This window comes from Mastomys coucha, unplaced genomic scaffold (assembly GCF_008632895.1).
Source record: "Mastomys coucha isolate ucsf_1 unplaced genomic scaffold, UCSF_Mcou_1 pScaffold1, whole genome shotgun sequence".
Classification (NCBI taxonomy): Eukaryota; Metazoa; Chordata; class Mammalia; order Rodentia; family Muridae; genus Mastomys; species Mastomys coucha.
Window position 1 is genome coordinate 52,863,397 of NW_022196891.1, and position 15,932 is coordinate 52,879,328.

Here is a 15,932-nt window from a genome sequence, read left to right on the forward strand (position 1 = left end):
TGTGAGGCGGTCCATCTTCACCCATTCCTTCTGAGCACTCAACACCCCCCAACACACACACACACACACACACACATGAAAAAAAGCACACAGAAAAAAGCACAACCCTGTCCACGCAGCTCTGCGATGTCATGGTCCCAGGTTGGCCCAGGAAGCCACACGGTCAAACCCTTACTATATTCTCCAGTAAGGAATCCGCGGATCTCACTTAGGAAATGCCTGTTCCCAGCAGCTCCCTGCTGGAATGCTTTCTAGACTGGCAGGTAGGCAAGAGGATGCCACCCACTGCCACCCTTTCCCAGGACTAGCAAGGGAAAGGAAGGGTGCATTGGAAGCAGCATCCAGTGAGATCTCTGAAGTCCATCTCACATCCCAGGCGTGGACACACACAGAGCCATAGCAGTGACTACAGAGGCCAGGCAGCAAAGAGGGTGTTGGCCACAGGTAATTCTTCCCCTGGTCTGGAAGGAAAGAGGGAGGGAGGCGGGAGGGGCCCGGGAAGCTGGGGCAGAGTTTAAAACAGCAATCAACCTAATTATTCATGACACTTCACACAGCAGAACTTTATCTTCTTCAGGATGAGAGACTTTGCCTAATGGATCTGGGGAAGGTTTGATTTTAATGGTCCTTTTAACTAATGCTTATAGGCAGCCTGATTTCCCCCGAAAGGACAGTACATATTTCATCCACATTAATACCAAATAAATTAATTATGGTCATGGCTATCATGATGAATCCCAGATTAATGCAGAATGATGGGTCTCTTATGCAGCACTGATACCTGCTGAGGGGGCTGCACAGGCCTGCAACAGGCACGGACAGCTGTGGCTTCCACAACCCTCCCCCAACATGGTGTCCTGGAGAGAAGTGGGGGTTTCCATATCAAGAGTAATTCCCCAACAGCCAGCAGTGTGGCTGCTTTTCTGAAGCTGTACGAGTATGAGGGGCTGAGATGTGCTTCTAGAGAAAGCTAGCTTCACAGAGCAGGAATTTGGGGCCTTGTGAACCAGCCCCCTAAATTGATCAGAATCATGCCTCAGAGCAGCCTGGGCTTTTATCAGACATTCAGAGGGATGTAGAACTCAGAGGAGCAGTTTCTATTTGCTGAATTAAAAAAAAAAAAAAAAAAAAAAAACCATCAGGGCTAAACATGAGCTTGGAGAGTGCAATGCCAGGACTGCACCAGCTTCAAGTGCCCAGAACATGGACGCTGCCCAGGCTTCCTCCACAGGCGGCGAAGCTGCAGCTACTCCTGATTTAAACTCACAAGGCAGGACAGCTCTGTCCTACGTGTGCAAGAGGCCATGTATCCCTCTGTGTGGGGCAGTGGGCCAGGAGGCAGACAGAACCGAAACGTGTATCTGTATCACTAGAAGATGTTCTCAACAGTTCTACACTTTTGCCACCCACCCCCATCCACCCACACCCACCCACACCCACCCCCATCCACCCCCGCCAATGAACAATGCCTCTGCCGTGCTCTCCACAACCCTTTCGAGAAGAGATGGGGGTGCCCATCCACACCTGCTGCTGCAGATGCTGGGGCAGAAGCCTCTCTCCGGGGAAGACCTCTCTAAAACCAACCCTATGGAGGAAGACTGAGGGGAGACACCAGAGCAGAGCAGGACCCTGCAGCAGCCTCTCTCTCACAAGAAAGCCACGTCTGCTGGCCTCTAAGAAGCCACTGGGCTTTCAGTAACCAGCAGCCAGCTGACACCAGAGCAATAGAGATGTGAACGATAACCAAGGATAAATTTAATCTTATCCTGACAGTGATTCATGCTCCAGGGCTCTAGTGCTCAAGGCGAATGAAGAACAAATGCACTTGCCTAGCGTTTTCCAGCCATTGAAGCAATTTTTCTGATTGTGGGATTTACACCAGTGGGAAGTAGAAACTGCCCCTCCATACCTTTTTCTCCTGAAGCGTGGCCAACAGGATCCTTGCCAGGGGTGCTTTGTGCACTGCCTTGGACCTGGCGCTCCCCTGGCCTATCCTAGCCCCAAGGAGTACTCCAGCCACAGCCAGTGGTCCCAGAATAAGTGGGGTGGGGCAGGTTGTATGTGACAAAGACAATGGACTCTAGTGTCCAATATCAGACCAGGAAGAGTCACAGATGAAGAAGCTGTGGCAGGTAACACATTTGTCATGTGACCAGCCATAATGTAACACGCTGCCATGTTAGAAAATCCTGGGCCTGGGGCTGGAGAGATGGCTCAGCAGTTAAGAGCACTGACTGCTCTTCCAGAGGACCTGAGTTCAAATCCCAACAACCATATGGTGGCTCACAACCATCTATAATGAGATGGGACGCCCTCTTCTGGTGTGTCTGAAGACAGCTACAGTGTACTTACATATAATAAATAAATCTTTAATAAAAAGGAAAAGAAAAGAAAAGAAAATCCTGGGCCTAAGCTGGAGAAATGGCTCAGTGGTAGAGCACATATTGTTCTTGCAGAGGACCCGAGTTCAGTTCCCAGCACCCACCAGGTAGGTCACAAGTGCCTACAGCTCCAGCTTCAGAAAGCTAATAGCTCTCTCACCTCCTTGGGCACATTCATAGACACATACAAACAGACACTAGGGTTAAACAGTGCCACAAAGAGAGAAATAAATGCAAGGAAGGACTTGATGATGGCTTGCCTCCCATCAGTCCCTCTTCCTATCCTCCCCTACCATGCAGTAGGGAAGCAACCAGACACACAGAATGAATGAATAAATGAATGAGTGAATGAATGAAGTACCTGCATAGCCAGGGAAGAACGGCTCCCAAGAGCAAAACAACTGCTCCCACCGAAAGCTTTTCTGAAGTTTACTAAAACAAGGACATCTGCTGCCATTGTCACCAGTCATCCCACAGATGTCCCAGAGGGTCCCAGCTGAAAACTGGGTACTGTACTGCCTTGGAAGAGATGAGGAGCTGGGGCAGAGGGAGGCGCTATGCTGCTCTAGCTTGCCAGCAGCAAATGAGGGATCCGAGCTCAAAACTCCTAAGCTACACAGGAGGCACACAGCCAGCATCAATGGGGGCACACAGCTGGTGTCAACGGGGGCACACAGCCAGCATCAATGGCAACAAACAGAGATCTGGTGCCTGGGATGGCTTAAGATGCTTGTCAGTTTGGTTGACTGAGAGACACCTGGGACTCTGCCTGTGTCTCTGAGGGTGTTTCCAGAGGGAACTAGCTACATGGCAGAAGAGCTACCTTAGTGTGGATGGCACCATCCCACAGGTTGGGGGTTCTTGGGTGCAATAATAGGAGAAGGGCTGGCATGAAGGCGACTGCTCCATCTCTCTTCTCCGCTCCCTCATCAACCCAAGGCTGGCTGCTCCTCCATGCCTTCTCCACCATAATGAGATAGAAACTCCTGCCATGGGGAGCCAAAGCAGATCTTTCCTCTCTTCAGTTGCTTCTCTCAGGGATTCGTCTCAGAACAAAGCCGGTACAGTACCCTGACTAAAATCAAGCATGAACACAGGACCTCATGTCCCTCACATGTCCCCAGAAGCACCTGAGCCACAGGGTCACCAGTCCCAAAAGGCAGAGACCACTGTAGTACCCCTCACCCAAAAGGATGGGCACCCACCACACAGCTCAAGGGCTAAGGAAGGGCCAAAGACATCAGCGCCCCCTCTCAACGCTACCTTTGACCCCAAGGAGGGCCAGCCCTTCTGTCTTTGTCCTCCCTGCTCTGAGCTCCTGTCTCGGACAACCCTCCTGTTCTTGCTAGGCCTGGGCTGGGGCATTCACCAGTGCAAGGACACAGTCACTGTCTGGATCCTATGGAGAGACAACAGTGGGAAGGCCCTGCAGACACAGAACTTCTAGAACACAAAAGTCCTACCCAACAGACATTCCACTGTGACAGCTTTCAGTGCTGTCATGTGACCAGATCCACACAATAGTTTTGTGGTCACTGAAATAGCAGTAAGTGCCCCCATTCACCAAGCTCCTATGCATGGCAGACCCTGTGAATACACAAGCCACCACTCCTCACAACCAGGCCCTCACCTTATCACCCTCTTGTCTTCCCATGCCTCTCACTGTCACCCCAGCACCCTGTACTCAGTCCTTGGTGACTCTAGTCCCCAGCATCATGCCTGCCAGCACCTCTAGCGGCTTCATCACACAGGCCTCCTGTGCTGCTCCTTTTGGTATATGATCTCTCCCAGGTCATTGCCTTCACTGGTCCTCAGCTGCTCATTCTGATGGTCTACCCAAGACCTGGTTCCCAGTCATCCCACCGTGGGATGGCATCCCCCTGTCTACCCTTCACAGAGTGCCCTCTAGCACTGACTCCAGGACACTGCTGTCACCATCCCTGCCTCTGCCCCTCACACTCCAGCCCTGTGGCCTCAGTTTTATCTCTGTCCAGCAAAGATTCCACATCCATCTGACTAATCCTTCCCTCACACCTCTGGCTTTCCTGGCTTCTCTCTACCTTTACCCCCTCTCCCCAAAAGCAGAGGTGTCTTGAAGGAAAGCAGAGTTAAGGAAAAGTATACCACCTACTGCTTAGGCATCCTATAAATAATGATACACACCCCAAGAGGACCCTGGAAATCAACATAGGCCCAGTTCCTGATTTTCCAAAGAGTAGCCCTAGAAAGAGATCTACCATTAGATAGTTATCCCAACCCGTTCTCCTGCCCACGGTGGCAGCAGGAGACTTTCCTATCTTCCTAGAGCTAACCTGAGCTACTACTGTCACAGCCAACTCTTCCCTTAGACACAGGTGCCTGATTAGATCCCCAAGCTTCTGTCCCCTCTGCCTTGGGCATCATTCTGCCTGTTTCCTTGACCCTTCCCTTCAGCACACAGAACAAATGACACTATTCTGATACTTGATCCTACAATGGTCATCTACCACCCATTTCTCTACAACCCCATCCCATCTTCTATACAGCTCTCTACTTCCTTTAGCAAATGCCTCAGAGGAGGTCTAGAATCAAGGACTCCAGTTTCCCTGGGCCAGGCTTCTCTTGAATCCAGCCAATCAGTGTGGTGCCCAGACAATCAAGCCTGCACTTGGCAGGTCATGTATGGCCTCACATTGCTAAGACCAGTGGTCAGCTCTAACCTGCTCCCTGACCCCAACATCCTACCCCTAGAAATGTGTCCCCTTCCCAGAGCAGAGCCTAGGTTCCAAGGACACATGAGTGCTCACTCCTAGAGCATCCACACAAATGCCTACTACAGATTAGAGATGGGTAAGGTGCCACCAACCTCAAAGCTGAGAGTCATGGTGATGGGACTGGGTCCTAGAGCCCTTCCTGGGGCTCCTCCCTCATGCTTGGCCACTGGGAGGCAGGCAGTGGGCACCAGGCCAGTTCAGCCTCCTGTGTGCAGGAGCTGCCACCCCATGATGCAACATCCACCCTCCCAAGGAAACAAAATACTGCCTAACTTGATGTTATGCTTTAATTGCAAGGCAGTGATTTACAGCTGGCTGTATATTTTTTTCTAGGCTGACACCTTCCTACATGTATTTCTTTTATCTATCACCGCACTTGACAGGTGAGTTGCTGATATTTACTGTTACTGTATGTACCAATATTTCCAACATATATCATCACCCACTGTAAGGCCACAGCCATGTCATGGGCACATAAAGCTCTGCCCAGCTAGGGCCAGCCTGCCCCACACATAAAAGAGGATCACATCCAGAGTACACAAGAGCCTTTGGGATGGGGCATAGCTAGCCCTTGCTAACAGCATGCAATTACACGGTCACATGCCCATGGTGCCAGGATTGCCCCACTGTGATCTCAGTTTTTAATGTGTGTGTTCAGTATATGTGTAGTAATGTATATGTGTGTCCATGTTTTGGGGGGGGTGGGATGAGGATGCTGTAGCATATGTGTGGAGGTCAGAGAGCAGTCTCGAGTGTTAGCCTTTGCCTTCCACCTTCTGTGAGATAGAGACTCTGTTTTATGGCTGCATATGCCAGGCTAGCTGGCCATCCAGCTTCCCACCTTATAATAGGTGTGCTGGGATTATGGTGTGTGCTGCTAAATCTGGCTTTCCATGGGTTCTCACACTTGCAAACCATCCTCTTTACTCACAGAGCCATCTCCTTAGCCACAATGTGCTTTGTATTTGGGTTATTGTTGTTGTCATTGTTGTTACCATTATTATTTAGTTTTTCTGAGACAGGGTCTCACTATGTAGCCCTGGCTGACTTGGAGCTCAATCTGTAAACCAGGTTGGCCTTGAACTCACAGAGATCAACCTGACTCTGCCTCCCAAATGCTGGGATTAAAGGCATGTGCTACCACTCCTGACAATTATTTGGGCTATTAAAGTAATATTGTGCCGGGCAGTGGGTGGTGCACTCCTTTAATCCCAGCACTTGGGAGGCAGGGGCAGGTGGATTTCTGAGTTCGAAGCCAGCCTGGTCTACAGAGTGAGTTCCAGGACAGCCAGGGCTACACAGAGAAACCCTGTCTCAAAAAAACCAAAATAAAATAAAATAAAATAAAAAATGAAAAAAATGTAATATTGTAAATGACTTTAAAGAGTATGAAGTATTGTTATTCTGAGATGAATGTTACTTGAGAAGAAGTTACCTAATCCAACCCCCTCAGCTCATATAGAAGGAAACTGGAGCCCAAAGACAGGCAGTGACTTGCCCAAGCCCACAAAGCTCAGCCAGTGAGAAAGAGTTTGGAGTGCCTAACAATTAACCGCCATCATCAGCTTGACCGGATTTAGAATCATCGGTAAGTAGACTCTGGGCATCCCTGTGAAGGTGTTTTTAGAAAGGCATTGAACAGGGAGTCCCCACCCTGCATGTGGGCCACACCCTTCCATCAGGTGTCGTTCTGGACTGAATAAAATAGAGAAAGTGAGCTGAGTTGATTCCTCTTGGCTTCCTGAGTGCGGACAAAGTGTAAACCATCATGCCTCATGCTCCTACCACCATGCTGTGCTGCCATGATGGACTCAGACAGGGAGCCAAAACAAACCCTTTCTTCCTCAGGTTGCTCTTCTCAGGTCTTCTACCACAGCAATGAGAAAACTAATGAATACATAGGCCACATGCTCCCTCTCCTAAGAAGTAATGGAGCACAGAGGACCTGCACCCCCCCTCAAAGCTTTCAGAAGGCCATTCCTTCCCCCTTACACCTCCTCCAGCCCACATGTCCCTTCCTGCCAAGCCCTTCCTTGGCCACCTCACTCCCATTGCCTCATGAAACTTCCAAGCTCAGCATTCCTGGCCCCACAGTCTGGCTCCCCTTCATCCACTGCTGAATCTCTGGCCAAGGTCACACCAGTGCTGTCAGGGCCAGTGTCTGGCTGGTGGGGTGCTGCCCAGCCCCCTACAGTTTTATAATGCACCACGCATATCATTTAGATAACCTCATTAAAACATTCAACAAACAGCTTGTGGGTAGTTGACATTGTTATTCCAGTTTCGTCAATGGCAACAGACTTGGAAGAGTTGGCTATTTGGTCCATAGTAACCCTTCACACCTGAGTTAGTCAGCTTCTGCCAAAAGATTGGCTCAGCCTTGGGAACAAAATTCACCTTGGATATTTGATCTGGGCCAGGGACCATGCTCTTGCCCCATGCATCTACATCTTACACTCCCAAGCTTGCCCCTACAGCTAGAGATTGCTTGATGAGCTCTGAGTCCCAAACACAGTGGAAAGGGGACTTGGAGACAGAGCGCCACCTTTAGGGGTTTTTGGTTTGGTTTAGTTTTTGCTCTGCTCATTGCAACCCTGACCCTCTTCTGTTTCTCCCTCTCAACATGGGATTCTGTTTCTCCCTCTCAACGTGGGAAAGTTCTCTGGGAACAGAGTCACAAATCAGACACTGACTCCAACAACCAAGAAGTGACCTTGGCTAGAGACTCAGCAAAGGATGAATGGACACCAGATCGTGGGACCAGGAGGTGGAGGGAATTAGTTGATCAGAGAGGGGCCTGGCAAGAAGGGATAAATGGGTTGAAGGAGGCTGTCTGAAAGCATTGGTAATGCAGAAGTGTCGGTCAGGAACCTGTGGGACAGGGAGGCAGGAGTGACAAGAGGCTTTGAGGTGAACCACAGTGACTTGCTACCCAAATGGACAGGGATGAGACTGAAGGAGAGAATTAAAAGGCTGGCCTTAATGCTGCCCACAGCTGCCATTCCCATGTCACCCAGATCCACTGTGCTTGGGGACCTCATTTCCCCAGCCCAGTGCCATCTGCCCCCCAAGCTGATTTGCAACTGTTTGGTTCCAAAGAGTCCCCTATGGCAGGAGATTCCGAGATGCGATTTCCACAGATGTCGGGAGACTGGGCTCCAGAGGATGGACCTAGGACACAGCTGAACTCAAGGGCTCTGGGTGGTCAGATAATCCTGCGCTCATCACCACCTGATATATGGCTGCTGGTCCCCTGGGAGACCTGCTGGGCTAAGTAATTGCTTCTGTCTTGATTACTGGCTGTCACAAATGACTGTGGCTTGGTCCCTCCAGTGTGTTCAAGTCTTACAAATATCCATACACGCAGCACTATCGGGACCATCCAATCGTTACCTTAAAAGGTGTAATTTGTTTAGCAAGGGAATTAGACTATAAACTATTCAGAAATTATGGAAAGCTACATGTGAAAGAGACTGCAAGTTCTTCAGTACTGAGTGTGTCTGTGTGTGTATACGTTTGCTCCTCGGTACTGTGTGTGTCTCTGTATGTGCCTAAATGTGACTGCATGTCTTTCTGTCTGTGTAGCTGTCTGTCTGTCTCCCAGCAGGTGAATAGTTATCAAAAACACAAGGTGACTAAGCCCCAGACCTCATTCAGAGCCGTTGACCAGTCCCATAATGGTACTTACCTAGAGGAACAGGTTCCCATCCTAATCCCACATCAAAATCCATTGTTCCAATGACCTGACACTGCCACAACCTCTGTCCAGAGCACAATCTGGCCCCGGCCTTCTTGCAGCCTTATCGCCTTAGCCTCTGACCCTAGGACAAGCCTTCTCTCTTGCTTTCCTACCACTGCCTGGACACACCATCACTGTGACGAGAATAGCTCGGAATGGTAACCAGTTAGCACTTGCTTCACCTTACTCAAGCCTAGTAGTAGCTCAAAGGGGCTGACATTCTTATTTCCACCTTAGGCACAGCCAAGTGAGTGGCTCAATGAAGTCTGATGTCCCAAGTTCACACTGATCGTGGATTAGAGCCCAACCCTACCCCTTTTATGAAGTCCACCCAAGGAGAGGCCAACCTTGCTTCTTAAAGATGAGGCCATATTCTATGGGCTCCTGTCTTCAAATCCAATAAAGAATAGAGAGGTCCTGGTCCCTGAGGGACCAGGTGGAGGACATCAGCAAAGACCTGTGCACAGCCAGAAAAACCACCCCGTGGCAGCCAAACAGCCAGCGTGCTGCAACACAGCGTCCTGGACTGCAGGGATAAATCACACAGCCCCAAGGACGCTGCCTACCTGCCCTTGGCTGACAGCCACCTGCAGATTGACTGGCTGGGGGAGGGGCTGGCAAGGCGAAGAGAATGCTCACCCACATAGCTCCCTGGAGCTGTGTCCTTCACCTCTCCAGAGACCCCCTTGGCTACCTGGCAGGGTGAACGCCTTGGGATCAGAGGGGGTACCCCCCAAAAGTACTACCTTTCAGATAGGAGTCTTCCGGAACCACAGCACCCTAGAAAGCCTGAGCCTGTCTCCCACAAGCCCTGAAAGGCAGGTGTGACTACAGATCCCTGGTCACCCAGGTCAATTGAAACTCCCCACCCCCTGGAATGGTCCTGAAGCCTTCCCTTTATCCAAATGCTGTGTGAACCTCAGCATCCTCCACAGCCATGCTTGCTCCCGAATTGGAAACATTATGGTTTCTCTCCCAAATCAACAGGACCATTTCTCTGTGACTTAGCCCCTGACACACTGCAAACACCCTCCACACAAGCCACATTGCCCTACCTGGATGTAAGCCACTCCAGACAGTTACAAGCCATCTCTATCAGACAGAAGCTCTCAGTGTAGAAGGAGGGGGGTGTGCAGCCCTGGCCTTGAAAGAGGAAGTTCTAACAGCCATGTTCTGTACATCAGGACCAGGCACCCCGAGTCAGTCATAAATCCCTTAATGCCATGTGGGCATGGTTACTCACTCTAGAGGTCAGTGTACACTCCTGAGAGGCATAGAAAGGCTGGGTGCTTGCTTTTTTTTTTTTTTTCTGACAGGTAAAAGATAGGACAGATGCTACCAAGCTCGATCTGGATTCACCAAGCTGCTTCTACAACTCCATTTTGCAAAATGGTCCTATGCACCATGGGTCTTCTACAGCAGGTGACCTCAGAATTCTTACTTTTCCTAAAGAAAGCAACTGAGCCCAGAGATACTAAGGAATCATCTAATGGTAGCAGTGCAGGAACACCGCTGCCAGGGCAGGGACCCACCCTGGGTGCACTGTGCTTCAGTGAGGGGACTCCCAGGGCGCCCTGTCACCTTGATGGTGAAGAGGGCACTCAGAAGACCTGTTCCCAACCCCGTGTCCTCAGGCCCTGGCCCTATTACAAGGAGACATATTGAACACATAGTCTGGAAAATATCTGCTTAACACATGTAGTGGATCAGGCTTCAGGATGCCTTCTGCTCGGAGGGTGGCTCTCCTAGTGCTGACTGGACTCAGTAAATCACAGCCCCATTTCTATGGATCAGTTGGGTGACTCTTCTCTTGGGCTTGAGGATTTTATGTCATTTGAAGAGGAGCTAAAGACCCGGAAAGCAAGGAACAGTAACAAAAACCAAAAACCAACCCACGTTACTGAGCAGGTCAGAAGTTAAAGGCCCCTTAAGAAAAGAGCACCATAAAATGCTATCTCCAATCTCCCCTGCAGTAACTCTTCCTTCGGGTATACAACAACATCGCCCCCTGCTGCCTGTGTCCAGTATTGCCACAGCTCCCTGTGGAAGGCCAGCCCAGCCCTGATGGGGGGCTCTCTCAGTTCCTGCTCTTTGCTGTTGAGATAGTACACATTCCGAGAGCATTCACTCTCCACATCCTATTCTTGACTTGCATATTGCACATAAAACACGCATGAAGAACGACTCTGCGGCTGTGCAAAACAATAAAGTTATTGCCCTGTTCCTTGTGGGCAAACAGATTATTCCAGGACCTTAGAACTGCAATGTTAATGCCAGTCAGCAGAGCAGGTGAGTCCTGTCCCAGGGCAGGACTATGCATCAGCTGCCAGAAAAGACCACAGCTCTTCCTCTGTTCCTCCAAAGAGCACAGAGAAAGGATTCTCCCTGGCTCTGACCAGTATCTCCCAGATCCCACATCAGAGAGCACACTGTGGCCTGATGGGAGAGTATGTGGTACCTGTCATTTTATTCGGGGGAGAGGGGCAGGGCTCCCAGGGGATAGCCTGCTCCCTCCTTCCTCTATTCTTACCTAAGATGGGAACTTCACATCAGTTCGTGTCCAATAAGCCGCAGTCCCAGAGAGTTGGATGAGGCTCATAAATCAAGCCCCTTCACTGGACACTTGGGAGGTGCCAATCTTCCCCTCTGGTTAATGGCCTTGGCTTTAAGTTCCCTCCTCGCAGCACCCCTCACAACGCTAATGGCCTGCTTCAGCACTGAACCTGTGGCCAGCTCCCTCCACATCAGCCCTGTTGCAGCTCTGCTGAGCAGTCTTGCAGAACAAAGAAAATAATCATAGCTGCGTTTCCCAAGACACCAAGCAAAACACAGATGAAACTGCTCACCAAGGCCCTTGAAAACCCATTGTGGTGTTTACCGTAAGTTTCTCAAACGCAACAACAGTCTGTGGGCAAGGGCTGGGGGTTTATGTGGAGAAAGAACACAGGTCCTCAGCCAAAAAGGAAGATAAGGCAGGCTCAAGAGGAACAAGCTTGCCTGAGTCAACCGTGTATAAGAGGGGGCAGGCAGAGGGTGCGATGCCTCCCCAGGACTCCTACCATCAGGGCTTGTTCTCTGGGTTCCCATGGAATGGTGGGTAATCCTCCTCCTTGGAGGAGAAGGCAGTCTGAAACTTGTGCTGAAGCAGGAACGGAGCAGGGAGTGAGAACTGGAAGCCCAGGTCAGAAGCCTCCAAGAATGCTGCCTGGCAGTTCTGTGGGTAAGGCAGCTGGTCTGAAGAGGCTTGTGAACTTCAGGAAGCAAGTGAGGACCAGTCTGGAGTTGTTGGAGGACCAGGCCAGGGAAGGGACAAATGAGAGAGCCATGGAGGCAGGGCTGGGGTACTCGCCTGAGTGAAGAAGAGCTATGCTGATCCCTCTCTGGCCTCACCTAGGTCCCTCCTGGATCTAGGGAAACCCTCTTTCTTCGCCATCCTTTCTCCCAGACCCCTGCTTCCCATTCCCTTTCCCAAGCGGTAACCAGCTGGACACACTCAAAACTAGACAGGATCCTGAGGCTATGCCGAAGGCTCAGGAGGTGCTTCTGAGGGGGCGGGAAGCCCTGGTCCATGGCCCTAACAGCCTCTGCCTCTAGCACACCAGCTACCCTACCCTGACCTGCCAGGCTAGACCAGGCAGAATCCCCGTGGACTCTGATGTCCGATCCAGGGGCATCTCAGTACTCAGTTCTGTCCCTGGGTGTCTGAGAAGGTCATTTGGACTTCGCCTGTCCTCTGGAGCTCTCTGAGTCTTTCACCAAATGCAAGGACAAACTGTAGGGTGGTGTATTCATCACAAAAGAAGTCACCCCTTCCCCAGCTTACACACACACACACACACACACACACACACACACTATGCAGTGAAACACACAATACCAACAAAATCCACCCCACAAGGGCTTGAGACAGCAAGACAAACATTGTCACCCACTGGAGAACAGTGTGGTAGGAGGAACAGAAACAGGGAGAGTCAGAGGTAGAGAAAACCAGAGGAAGATGAGAAGAAAGAGAAGCAATAAAACCCCAAAGGAAAAGAAATTCTGGGAGACTCACTTGCCCAAAGTCCCAACAGGATTTTCCTGATGAACTCAATCCCAGGATGGAAAGTCCTGGACAGCCTTTAAGGTCAATGTCAAGGACATTCCCTCCCATGAACTTTATATATGTTACCCTATTTAAAGCCAACATGAAATGAAAACTCTATTTGCAGCCCCACTGTACAGATAAGCAAACTGAGACACACTACAGTTAAGTAACTGACTAAAGGAACACAGCCAATAAGTCGTTTCAAGCCCAGGCAGGGCTGGGCTCTTAACTATCATGTTTCCATTCCCAACGATGAGACCTACCAACCCTGGCAACCTTCCCTCACCTCTGAGGCCTGAAAGCAGCCAAGGAAACAGCCTTGAATGCTCCTTCAGCTCCACAAGCTAAGAGCAGATGCTCTGAGAGTCTCCTGATTGGGCAAACACTGAGTGAGACAGAAAGCGCAGTTCCTGATGCTGGGGAAGCAAGCCTCCCATACCCCTTGCCAGATCTCTACTCTGAAGAGCCCTGGTGAGGTCAGATGCTAGTTCCCAGGTTGCAATGGGGCTCACGGGGACCACAACAAAGGGGCCTATGCTCCCTACTGCCTGAGAGAAGGCAGAGGCAGCTGTGAGGAGCAGTAGGCTGGAACTCACTTGAAGAAATCTTCTTTGCAGTAGACGCTCCCGGCCCTGGAGAAGCACCTGTCAGCCAGCTGCATCTGGCAGTCTGCGCACTTGAGGCAGGAGCTGTGCCAGTGTCTGTCCAGGACCTTCAGGATGAACTTATCTAGGATGTGCTGGTTGCAGCCAGCACACTGGGGAATTTCTATGGAGAGAAGAGAGAGGGAGAGAGTATGAGCCTTCAGTCAACCCAGACCCTGAAATAAGCCTACCCGCAGGCTGCCACATTTTCACAACTGGGTAGAACTTGTATTAAAAACATCATTCCAAGAGAAGTGTCTAGGCATGGACTGAGGCCATCCAAATGCTATCAGGAGTGGGGTCAAGCCAGGGTCCAGGCCTGAGGGTGCTCAAGGGAAACTTGGTGTCTTCATGAGCTGAAAGAGATGCCATGGCTTGAGCAGTATGACCCTGGTGACGTTTTTTTCCTATGCTCCACACAGGAAAGTTAAACATTGGTTTTCCAGACTCCCCTCCAGCATGGGTTGTGAAGTGGCAGGGATAGAATCAGGTCCTCACACATGCTAGGCAAGTACTCTACAACTGCATCCCCAATTCCCAGCTTTGACTGAAGTCCACCAACCAGAGGTATGGAAAGGAACTTTAATTTGGAACTGAGTTAAATGTATGACAGCCAAGGAAGAGCCTTGTATCATGTGGGTCAATAGAGATAAAGAAGAGCTGTGGTTGAAGTACCCTGAGCAATCACGGCCAAGGCAATGACATTCTAGAGGGAAAGGCTGCACATGTTCAACATTCCAAACTGAAAGTCACTCAGCACCTAGCAATGGACCACTGTCCACTGCAATAATGAAAGTGGGGTCTGTTGCCTGCAACTGAACTCTAACCACTGCCCCATCCTTTCCCTCAGTGACTTCCTGCTGCTCTGTTTTTGTGACAATTCCATCAAGAGATTGCTTGAGGTTTGATAATATCTTGGAGCACTATTTCAAAATCTGTAAAATGACCAGGTTTCCATGGCTGGATGGACAAACCGTGCTAGAGTCTTTAGATATTTTTTCCTATACTCCTATACACAGACACACAAACACACAGATACACACAGACACACACACACACACACACACAGCAAGATGGGGGGAATGTAACAGATAGTAAGAGTAAACGCATAAAGGTCCAAGCATTGCCCCACCCCACCCCAGATACGTACTCACAGGGACCAGCTTCTACAACCATGACTTTCCCTTATCTGTTATAATTAATTTTTGCTAATTGTTTGCGCATAATTACTCCCACTGGAAAGAGGAGTCCTCAGGGAACAGGAACAGTGTTTCTCCCTCAGCAATTAGCAGGTGCCTGGCACAAGAGTCCCTTTTCTTTTTTTCTTCTTCTTTTTTTTTAATATGGAACGCTTCACGAATTTGCGTGTCATCCTTGTGCAGGGACCATGCTAATCTTCTCTGTATCGTTCCAATTTTAGTATATGCGCTGCCGAAGCGAGCACACAAGAGTCCCTTTTCACAAGATTTTCTCCCCCCCAGCAACGGCTTCTGACTCTCACTACCAACATTCACTTGGAAGGGTTCTGTGTTTCCTCCTTGCCCCACAATGTTGACACAAGTACCAAATCTAAACAGCTCATAAATCTCGCATGTTTGCTACGCATGTCATGCTCAAGAGTGAGATATTAATTTTAAAATGTTAGCATGGGGAAAACACCGAGGGAAAAAACCAACATATCAAAATGTACACAACCACTGAGATTTCATCTCACCCTCAACAGAACATCTACAGTGAAGAAACAAACAACAAAACAAAAAAGGCAGAGGATGTGTGTGAGGAAGAACCTTAGTCACTATTGAAGGGAATATAAATTAATGCAGCCACTATGGAATATCCCATGGCTGTGCCTCAAAAAACTAAAAATAGACCTGGCATATGCCTAGTTGCATCATTCCTGAATATATCTCCTAAGGCAGGGCAGACAGCATACAGTAGAGGCACCTGCATACCCGAGGTTCTCAGGCCCTCTTCACAACAGCGGCATTGTAGGATTGGCCTGCGTGTCCATCCACAGGTGAACGGATAAAGAAAATAGGATATGGGACTAGAGAGAGGCAAGAGCACTTCCTGGTCTTCCAGAGGACTTAAGTTTGAGTCCCAGTACCTACCCATCAGGAGGCTCCCAAATTGCCATAACTACAGCTTCAGGAGATCCGATGCCCTCTTCTGGCCTCAGTGGGCACCTGCACCCATGTAGCATACACACAAAGACACACGCACATACACAGAAAATAAATCTAAAAGAAAATGGAGGGGCTGGTGAGATGGCTCAGCGGGTAAGAGCACTGACTGCTTTTCCGAAGGTCCTGAGTTCAGATCCCAGCA

The 15,932-nt window shown here is 49.9% G+C and overlaps 1 protein-coding gene and 1 non-coding gene across 3 annotated transcripts in view; both read right to left on the minus strand.

The window, feature by feature from the left end:
* The window catches only part of Lhx4 (LIM homeobox 4), a 56,652-nt gene that overhangs the window by 8,113 nt on the left and 32,607 nt on the right, over positions 1-15,932 (minus strand). For both annotated transcript variants that reach the window (XM_031385368.1, XM_031385362.1), the window contains exon 2: positions 13,557-13,728. In XM_031385368.1, the coding sequence (XP_031241228.1) occupies positions 13,557-13,621 (65 nt within the window). In that variant the 5' untranslated portion in view covers positions 13,622-13,728. The remainder of the gene's footprint in view (positions 1-13,556; positions 13,729-15,932) is intronic.
* Positions 14,942-15,048, minus strand: LOC116072490. The gene has a single exon (XR_004111485.1). It is a non-coding gene; the product is annotated as a U6 spliceosomal RNA (small nuclear RNA).